This window comes from Myzus persicae, unplaced genomic scaffold (genome assembly GCF_001856785.1).
Source record: "Myzus persicae strain clone G006 unplaced genomic scaffold, MPER_G0061.0, whole genome shotgun sequence".
In the NCBI taxonomy this organism is placed as follows: Eukaryota; Metazoa; Arthropoda; class Insecta; order Hemiptera; family Aphididae; genus Myzus; species Myzus persicae.
The window spans coordinates 317078-328442 of record NW_019102621.1 but is presented as its reverse complement, the minus strand read 5'-3'; the positions used below and the strand labels follow the sequence as shown (position 1 = coordinate 328442).

At 26.9% G+C, this 11365-nt stretch overlaps 2 protein-coding genes across 2 annotated transcripts; both read left to right on the top strand.

Annotated features, from left to right (window-relative positions):
• Positions 1-81: 81 nt before the first annotated feature.
• Positions 82-1419, top strand: LOC111032791 (KAT8 regulatory NSL complex subunit 2). Its single transcript, XM_022313245.1, has 2 exons — positions 82-623; positions 698-1419. The coding sequence occupies exons 1-2, from the start codon at positions 292-294 to the stop codon at positions 1167-1169; spliced, it is 804 nt and encodes a 267-aa protein (XP_022168937.1). The 5' UTR covers positions 82-291; the 3' UTR covers positions 1170-1419.
• A 4643-nt stretch (positions 1420-6062) lies between these two features.
• Positions 6063-10538, top strand: LOC111032790 (galactosylgalactosylxylosylprotein 3-beta-glucuronosyltransferase I). Its single transcript, XM_022313244.1, has 7 exons — positions 6063-6984; positions 7068-7120; positions 7957-8096; positions 8173-8332; positions 8404-8550; positions 9677-9970; positions 10168-10538. Exons 1-7 carry the CDS (start codon positions 6867-6869, stop codon positions 10264-10266), a joined length of 1011 nt encoding a protein of 336 aa, XP_022168936.1. The 5' UTR covers positions 6063-6866; the 3' UTR covers positions 10267-10538.
• Positions 10539-11365: the final 827 nt, after the last annotated feature.

Here is an 11365-nt window from a genome sequence, read left to right as displayed (position 1 = left end):
GTGATTGGTGACAAACCAAAGGCATACCACATCGTACCATGGATACCAGGGTACTTACCACAACACAACATTGAGGTTATGTGAGTGTTCCTAGTGTCCACAGCAGACAACAGTACAACAGACTGTCTCAGACGAAAAATATTAAACTAGAGTATTTGAAAGTAATCACCAATCAGTAATCACTAATCATAATTTTTAATTCGTAATTCGCTCATAAAGCGTAATAAAATATGTAACAGCGTTAAATAACTCTTGTATAGTTGCATCGTTATTAAACTATACATTGGCAAAATGGAAGGAAAGAAACAAATTGATTTGAAAAAAGAATTCGGTCATTATGCTACCAAGTATAAGAGTTTAAACCCGTTCAATGAAATAGACTCAAAAAAACTTCTCAAAGAAAGATACAAACAAAACTTAGATGATTCCAAACCACTGGAAGACGAAGAACCGACTAAAACTGTCACTGTGGAATTATTCAAACAAATTCCATTGCTAGAGGATATAGATTTGACCAAATCAGACCCTTTGTGCAATATGCCAAAACTTTCTGAAAAAGAAGCTGTGCGTAGAGTGAGGAATAAATTTATACGACTACAATTGTTATATGCACAAGAATACAGGTAATATTAAACATTTAATTTTACACAAAATACCAACCTAATTTAATATTCATCTTTTTTATTTTTTTTCATAGATATTTATTATTTAAGTATCGAGTAAAACGTCGTGAATACTTAATAAATAAAAAGTGTGATTCTGAATCATATGGACAACTAAATAAATCAAAATGGACCAATGATGAAGAGTACGCAAAATTCCGTAAGCTAAAACTTTTGCAACACTACCAAAAAATGACGATAGGACAAGAGGCAGTAGTATTTAAGACAGCAATGGATAGAAAAATAAGAGCAACTTCGTTACTAAACAATAAGGGAAAATCACATCTTCCACACTGTACATATGTAGAAATGGGTATAAAATGCACAGGAAAAATGATACCAAAAAGTAAGTATTGCAAGAAACATATCCTCAAGGATCCAAAGCAAATTTTATTCAGAGCTTGCAATGTTCTTCAAAGTGATAACCAATGCCAAGAGCCAATTGTTAATTTTGATACCAAATCTACATGTGTTTTACATGAAATATTGCCAATGCTTCGAGATTAAATATTTATTTATGGATATACTACAGAGTATAATTTCTGTACTTCGATTTAGGTCACCTACTGAATATATTTTTCAATCGAATAAGTACTTTAATAAATTTTATATGACAAAAATAATTAATTTATGATTAGTTATATAATATAAGCTATGCTGTTAAGTATTAGATATTTAATATTTCTCTTTGTGTATGGAAATTTACGTGTAATTAATTTAATTTGCTATTGAATTAAAAGAAAAATCTTTGACATTACAATTTGTATGATTAATGTTTATTTTTACTAACAAAAAATATGTATGAGCATCAAATCATCAATTTAGTATGGTTGTTGTTAGAAAACTGTATCCAACACTAAGCAAGACATCTAAGCTCTATTTGGGCTACTCCCTAAACATATACCTATTGTTGTAAAATTGTGTACCAACTGAACTATAACCCTGGCACAAAGAGGAACTGTCTGAATGTTTAGCCAACCCCAATGTAAAGAAGTTACCGGGTTTCTCTTATGATACTACAAGTCAGAGTATAGGGATTCAAACAGAATATTTTAATTTTGATGAAACTTAGTCGATGAATAATGTTAAAAAAATAAAATTAACTATATAATATTTTCTTATTTGAAGTATATGGGTCTACAAGATGATAAGTAGGGATTGGAAGTGCTAGCAAATGCAAATTTTTTTTATTTTGGTAAGTCTTAGGATATCCAAAGTAAAATACAAATTTTTTTCTCACTTTCTTAATGTATACATAATTGTTTTTGAGATTTTGGCTTACTTAAGGTGTTTTATACTATTCAAATTTCAGTGGTTATTTTTTTAGGTATATTTTCATACATGAATGGAATCAAACTCACTCATTTTGTTGAATTTGTCTGTATTTACTCATCAAAAATTTATCGGAAAGCCTGTATGTTAAAGTAATTTATTATTTTAATAAAAGTCATCAAATTATGATTAAAAAAGTATTTTATAGAGTACAATTATTAAAAATTGTAAATATTTTTTAAAATTTTCTTTAGCATATTTCCCAATATTTAGTGTTACATTATAATATAGGCATATATCACATATTTTGACATTTTTAAGAGCATATTATTAAAGCAATAAAATATATCTTTTCAATTACTTCCAAACCCTGATGATTAGTAATTACCATCATTTTACATTTCTATCTGCACCTATTGTAAATTTTATTTTACAGAATTCATTTATACTCTATCTTAACACATTTTATTATACCTAAAATATAATTCTACTTGACTAATTATTTTTTCCACTTATAATATATTTATTACAGCTATATGGTAATTTAAGACTAATATATATTGTTAATTATATCTGTTTTAGATGTGTAAGTACCATGGAAAAAAAAACTGCAAAATTAATCAGACGTTATTTTATAGAGTTCAATTCATACATACAATTTTAAAATGAAAATTAGAGATAATTGTAGTTGATATTTTCTAGTTTTGTTTAAATATTAAAATTAATCATTTTGAAAAAATTGCCATTTTTAATCATTATGTTTCTTTATATAACAAACTTTGCTGTCAATGGGATAACCTACCAGTCTTATGTGTTTGGCTATAGATCATTACCTTAAAGTATCCCTATTCAACCGTGGTTTTAATCCCTAAAGGTTAGTCACAGTGTCACACTGTCATAATTAAATCCACCAGATTACACACTGGTCGCAGTCTACTACCACACTACTCATTTAATATAGGGTTTAACAGTAGTCCATATGTCCTCTTCTCAACTGTAGTGAAGATTACTGTGACTTCCAACATCTACTCATACATTTTCCTCTCTCTCTCTCCAAAGAACTCTGTAAAGTTTTACTTTTCCACTCTTGGTATAAACTTTTACGTCATCAACACTCTCTACTAATAACGTCATTATATTTATGCATACACTCAATTTTATATTCCAATCTGGCCTTCAAGTTTAGTGTGAACTTAACCAATATATATGTCATGTTTATTGCATATTCATAATAATTTCCAAGATATTATATTACTCATATCAAAATCTCATTAAAAAGAAAAAAGCCTTGCTGACTGTCATTAATTGAAAACGTGTGAAAAAAATGTAGTCTAATCAAAGTACATTTGTGTTGAATATAGTTTTAAAAAAATAAATCCAAGAACCGAATTAGTTATAAATAATTGTATTAATTGTAAGCTTCTTTTTAATATATATTAAGAGTTAAAAGTTTATGATTTTGTATTCTTTCTACAGAGACTATGTGGTACGATATAGCGTTCAAAATCAACTAAAGTAAACATTTTATACTTAAAGTTTTTCGCATCGCGCCATACTTATGGCAATTATTAGACTGCGGTAAAAAACTTTTATTTTTGAAATAGTTTAACATTAATTGTTCATTTGAAAAATTAATGGACAATCTGACAGTAATTTTGTTTACCTATGATCAATAGTAGATACTTTTCACTATAATTCACGGAGTAAATTTAGTTTCACCAATAATTTGTTTGTGGTACCTGACTGTTGGACGGAACTATAGAGCTCGTCGGGATGAGATATGGATAGGACATCGGGAAATCGGAATTCTCCCGGTAGGCCTCTTAGAGGCTCCAATCCCCAAAAAAAATAATAATATAAAAGTAAATATCACAAAACTGACTGATGCCATAGAGGCTGTACAGAATTAATACGTATTTGTAATATTTGTATACTCCATTAGGGCCTGGCTTCAGTATAAACTCGTCGATACCCGTATAAATACATATCTATTTTGTTGTATGTACCATTGTGCTAAAACTAAACAATGTATAAAATGTAAATATAAATAAATATAATCGATATTTGAATAACAAAAATAAACAACTATAATAATAATTAATTTTTGATTAGTGAGAGCTAAGTATAAAGTATCTACTATTCATGTTTATATACATAACTTTATATAGTAATAAATTTGATTTGTTCTATTTTTAAGCAATTTGTAATAATATGAATGTCTAAAATATCATTTTCTATTACATCAACATTAATAAACAGTATTAACTATAAAGTAAGCGAGTACAATATAATATCATTCTATTCTTATTTCTCACTCAATGCCCTATGGTATTATTTAAAATGTTATCAGGTGTTATTATTTTTATTATACTTTTTCTATTGGCTATTGTGACAGTGGAATTTCGCTAATTGTGTACTAATTTATTAAAATAATATATGATAATTAATAATAATGTCTAAACAAAATTTCGAAAGTTGTTCTTCAAAATGAAAAGGAATGGATCCAGATTTGTAAATATGCCAACGATAAAACTCAAAAGAAGTTAATTTTTTTTTTATTTACAAGATATAGGCGCTAGGTATATGTGGCCCTAATTAATAAATTCCTGTAAAAAAAAATACCTTCTTGCCCATGGAGCTAAGTATAAAATGTTAAAGAAACATCATTTATATGATTTACTATACATAAAAAAAATTATTTTTGTTGCATCAGCCTAAAAAATGTAATATTCCTATGATGTAATAGTATATTATGGCTTGATTTACGGTGCAGATAATATTATAAGACGAAAACCACGAACATTAATAATTATCCACTGATGGATTGTATATTTTAGTATATTTGGTAAAACATTGCTAAGAAGTTATTGAAAAAACATTTGAGTACATACATTTAAATGACCTTATAGTTGGTTAAGGTTTGAAAAAATGCATTTGCAAAAATTTTGTTAATCTCAGTGAATAAATTGTTTATTATTCCGTATTATGATGGTCGAAGGGCCCCCATATTAATTTGTCCCTGATCCCGAAAACCTTCGAACAGCCCTAAGTCATCAGACATCACCAATGTATAGATTAATATAAAATCTAACTTTATCTTTCCTGCTAACTTCACAAAAATGGTAGATACCTATCTAACAAAATCTGATTGTACAGCTTTATTTTTAAAACCGTTTTTTTATCAAGTAAATTGTTACATAAAAGATTTTACAACAGTATAAGACCACATTCATGTGAATATTATAAAAAAAAAACCTTTTGGAATAATAGTTTTACCTGAAAATGTCCATACAGCTTGTGTTAGATGTTATTAAAACATTTTATACAATGAAAAATTTAGTATCAAAATGGCACTTAAATAAATGTAGATAGTTACTTTTAAAAGTTAACAAGTTATTTAAAAATGAAGTAACTTATAGTTTATTATCCTATTTCTTTTTTTATCAATTCACAATTCCACACAAAGAATATAGATAACAAATATTATAACAAAATCAGGATACCACAATTTAAAGTAAACATTGACTAGTGTCTAAAATGTATTTTATAAATACAGGACCTACTAATTGTATGTACCCATAACTAACAAGAGTGATAAGATGCAGCATCTATGGTGATAATCATTTAATAAACTCAGATGAAACAGATGATGGTCTATAATGATGTATTTTTGCAATAAATAATTATTTTATTGAACTACCTATATATTTTTTAGGCTGGTGCTACATGACGTGCACACTGTACAAATTTAAAAAAGAAAATTATTTTTAAAAAACACACATAGTTTTGTAAATATGAACATTTTAAATGCACACCTAGATATCTAGGTGCAGATGTGTGATACTTAAAAGTTAAAGGTTTTCTTACGCCTATATTGTAAAGGAAAATAAAAATAAGAGTTGTAGATTATCCTTCCCAAACTCTTTAATCAAAACTAATTATTATAACATTAAGAAGTACAAATAGTACAAGACGAATACAATAAACTTTGAGTGAATAATCAAATGACAATTGACATCCAGATTGCTACTGTAAAGTATATTACATAGAAATTGTAAATGTTTGAGGAATATAACAAAATAAACCACTAATACGCTAAAACATCAATAAATAATTATTACACTCACCCAAATCTGAGGCCAGCAATCACTCATATATTTGGTGGACTTCTCACTACAGTTACTAGTCAGTAGTCACTATGTCAGTGTGGTCTATGAAGTAGGCACAAACGTCTACAAAATACGAATTGATCGACAATGAACAAATTGAATCCTCACCGCAACAAAATCCACTAGTGACTAGTCACTAATCAGTAATCACTGATGAGTATTGAGTAATGTACAACTGTAAAACCATGGTAAATACAGTCAATCATGATAATATAGAAAAACAGCAGGTTTATCTTGACGTTTTTGTTATAATTACACACTGTCTCGCTGAGTACAATGAACCACAGAATATAACGAACGAAGAATATTATCACTGTATGGGACTTTAACACGATTTAAGATAGTACTATCTTAATCGTGGACTATAACAAGTCGTATAATCACAACAACAAGACAGTGGTATTTTGTACAAAACCAGAAAACCACTAGGCGCTAACCAAAAGGCAAAATATGAAGGTTCTTTTAATTTCCGAGAATTCCGCTGAACTTAAGACTGACCATAAATATTAAATAGCTAGTAAATACTATATTATTGTGTTAAGTACTTAATATTTTTATTAGATCATTAGAATCTTTTAGTTAAACAATATTATTAATTAAATAATTAAGCAAATATTAAAATCGGTATTGCTAATAAATACTAAGTATACTTGTTTGTTGACCATGACATAAAGTGAAAGATTTGTAGTTTTTATCAACTGCTTATTATGAATTGGTAGATAGTCAATAATCATAGATATTCAAATGTTACGAGTCAAATAAAATGAGTAATTATAATTCTAACTATAAGTTCTTGGACATGTTTAATAAAAGAAGAACAATATTTTATTTTGGATTTTTCACTTTACTTATTTTTTGGTTCATCGGAGTTCGAAGTAGAGGTAAATAATGTTTGGTTTTCATTTACTGAAAAAAAATTTTAACTAAATGAATAGATTGATTTTAAATATTTTGTTATTATTAGATGCATCACGGTATCAAATTTTAAAACAAACATTGGAACAAACAAAAGAAGAAGTATGAACACCTTTACATTTGAAAGTAGTATGCTTATTAGATTTATAAAAAAACATTTATCGGTGACTAGCGAGTACTCTTCAATATTCACCACCTAACTTTTCAATTGAATATAATTATTAATATTATATGAATTTAAATACATATCATTTAGTTGAAATTTTTATCACTATTAACAGGTTTTGAAACATTTTTATTTTATATTTATATTTCTTTATATTACTGTATAAACTTATTATACATACTCTTATAATACTATAAATACAAATAATAACCTATCCATCTATTATGAAAATTATAATTTATGTTGTATGTCCACGCTATTACCTACTTAAGTTTACTACGCTGCTACTCTAAACATTTAAAAATATGTTTACCAACTATACGACTGTTCTGAATCTGCAAAAAATATCCTAGAGACTAAAACTATCAATTAAAAGTTTAAAAATGTCTACTAATAACTTGTAAAATTACTTACAGTTGTTATATGTTTGTAAATTATATTCTATATTGTTATTAACATAAAATGTTCTTTTACTAAAGTTGTACTAAATGGCTCAAAAGTAATAACATACTAACATATTATTTTAGTCAAAATTGTAATTTATGGGTTAAGTAACATTGTTTAAAAGTATTAATTTTGTTAATAGTGTGTGAATGTTTTTATTAGTTTTTTTAAAATTCACAATGGATAATGTCTAATTGTTTTTACTTGTGGTTTTCTTGGTAACTAATAGCCATAAAGTGTTAACATATTTATGTAATATGATAAATTACAAATGTTGTGTAATTTTTGTATCTTATGTTAATTTTCTATGGTGTATAATTTTTTTCAGTTAAAAATCAAATCTATAAATTACAATATTTTAAAAGAAAGATTTGAAAGTATATGTGATAAATGGCAACCAAACATTCCAGTTATATATGCCATCACGCCTACCTACAAACGACCTGTACAAAAAGCAGAACTTACAAGGTAAACTTAATAAATTTAAAGTTTACATCAACATTTTGAATTTTTAATGTTCTCAAAATTGTTATTTATTTTGTAGACTGTCTAACACTTTTCGTCTTGTAAATAATTTCCATTGGATTATTGTTGAAGATTCTGAAATGAAAACTTCACTTGTAGCCAATTTACTTTATAAAAGTAATTTAAATTATACACACTTAGCCATAGGAACACCAGCTGAATGGAAGAGAAAATTAAAAGTATACAATTTAAAATATCTGGTATTTTAATTTAATTTATTGAAATTTAAGAAATCATATGTATATTTTAGGAACCTAAATGGAAGAAACCTAGAGGAGTTAAACAAAGGAACAAAGCATTACAATGGTTAAGAAGTAACAGAGCTAATAAAAAAGATGAAGGGATAATTTTTTTTGCTGATGATGATAACACATATAGTGTTGATTTATTTAATGAAGTAAATATTACTATGCTATAACGAGAGACCAGGTTTTCATGTTTTTAAATGTTTTTACTGAGAATATGCAACTCCAATTGGATAAGCATTCTTGATGATTCATTTACTTATGAACTGATATACAAACTGTTTAGCCCATAAAAATGAATATTTCAAGGTTAAAGAATATTCTGTTCAAAAACATGTTATAGGAATATATTGCCATATTAGGATTAAATTTGGAAAACTTTATTAAAAGTTTAAAGATTCATAAAAAAAATTCAAAAATATTTTCATTATAATATCATATTTATTATAACAAAATGACTCAAAGTAATATTGATGAGAAAATCAATTATTCTCTTAGGTTCTCTACATCTCTTATCTCATACTCATAGACGGAGAACGGTGGTAGTTCCTGAATTCAACGTGCGTAGCACTGACTGTGTGTCTCACACTTCTGATCAAATTCATTAATAATTATTGTTAGGTGTATTAACAACTACTGTAAAAGATGTCAAGTTTTGGTGTGTCATGGCAAATTAAAACGCCAAAAATCTCCTCTACCCTCCACTTGTTATTTTTTGAATTGTTTTAATACATCATTCTGTTACTCAACAATATACAATACGTTTTATTATTTTTATTATTTAAGACAACAGGCAAATAGCCACGAAGAAATTAACAGAAGAATAATGGCAGGAAATAAGTGCCATTTTGCGATTGTACCATAGGCATGACTTGCGAAATTTGATCTAAATTTAAAATCTTTAAATTCGATGGTCACATTCCAATATCCTAACAGAATATTTTATTGGTGGGTGAGGGGGTGTAGTTTTCCAGTCCTCTGCTACTGTTGTGCATGAACTGCGAATGAGGTCTGGACACGCCTATGGCTTGTACCATTATTTAAGTCAAGATTACTGGCCAAAAATACAAAACTAAGAATTTATAAAGTGCTTCTTAGACCTATAATTCTGTATGCTTGTGGAGGATGGGCGTCAACAAAAAAGATTATTTTGATGAAATTATGGAACATAGAAACATCTTATATTATTTTAAGCGCATATAAATCTGGTCTCTAGCTATAACTGTATTAACGTTATCATATTATTATACTATTATTTCTTTAATGTTATTTACATAGATGCGAACTGTAAAAGGTGTTGGTGTTTGGCCAGTTGGTCTTGTTGGTGGTCTTTTAGTAGAAAAACCATTGATAAATAGTAAAGGTAAAGTAATTGGTTGGAATAGTGCTTGGAGACCAGAACGACCATTTCCCGTCGATATGGCAGGTTTTGCAATTAATTTAAAGCTTTTACATAATCATCCTAATGCTGCGTTTTCGTGGGATGTCAGTCGAGGTTTCCAGGAAAGTGCCATACTTTCACAGGTAACCACAGTAGAACAATTGGAGCCTATGGCAGATAATTGTTCAAAAGTAAGTTTGCACAAATTTTTTTTTATTGTGGACTTTTATTACCTTACAGTAGAATCTCGGTAACTCAAATTTCTATAGGAATTAAAATAAATTAGAGTTATATATTTTTCAAGTTATATACTTCACAACTTAAAAACACTTCACAAATGTGAGTTATCAAGGCTCATATGTATATTCATAATCATTTAAAAATGTAGGTGTATGTTTGGCATACAAGAACTGAAGAACCAATACTAAAAGCAGAAGAAAAACTTAAAAACCGTGGACTGCGATCAGACATGAATATTGAAGTTTAATCTCAACCAATGATGAAAACACCAGGTGCTTTATGCACGTGTAATTATTTAAGTCTATGTGAATACTCACTGCTCAATGGAGAAAGTAAAAGCCAACTTGTGTTTTTACTTATATGCCCGATCAAATTAAGTTGTGACACAGATTAAAATGACTTATTAGTTATTGCTTATAAAAACTATAAAAGAAATTTATTTGAACCTAAATCTAAATTATAAATTTGTATCCAATAAAATATTTTGGATCAATAATTTACATTTAGTCATAATTCAATTTAAAAAAAAAATTTTATTTTTTAGTCAAGTAATTTCATGTCATACAGATTTATTTTTTAAATACATTTATTTTAAAATAATAACATATATTATGCATTAACTGAAAAATTATAATTTGTCATTTTAATTTAAATTAATTTAATAAAGTTGAATATTTTGGTAAGAATATATTAACTGCTCATTTATCTATCTTTTAATAAATAAATAAAAATTATAATTTTATTTCAACAAAAAAAAAAAAACTTATACACTGACTTCCAATACAAAAATATGAAATACTTGAAAATAATAAAATGTTGTTGGATGATAAATTATAAAAATTAAAAAAGTACTGTCATGCTATAAATATTTTTATTTTTTTTATTTCTCTTTAAATAACCTCAAATTAATTAGCTATTTTCTGATAGAACTGTTTGTAAAAGTTTTTTTGTGTGTCTTCAGTCCTGGAACACACATTAATTTCTGTTCATCATTAAAAATAAAAAATAAATTAAGATGTTTTTGAATTTTTCACAATTTGTTAGAATTTTTCTTTTATATTTATAAAATTGGACTTTAATATGATTAAGCAATTGTTGTGTTCCTACTTTTTTTTACATATGCAACATTCTTTTTAGTTATGTAAAAGTAATCGTTTTCTGTTAGGTATATTTTACCAAATTTAATCTCCTTCCTGAAATATGTCATTATGTTGTAATACATTGTGCTCAATAATATACGCAAGATTATATTTTTAATAACAAACTATACAAAGTAGGTATAAATTATTTATATGTACAAAAAATATTTTTCTGAAAAATGTAATATACTTACATAGATTGATAAA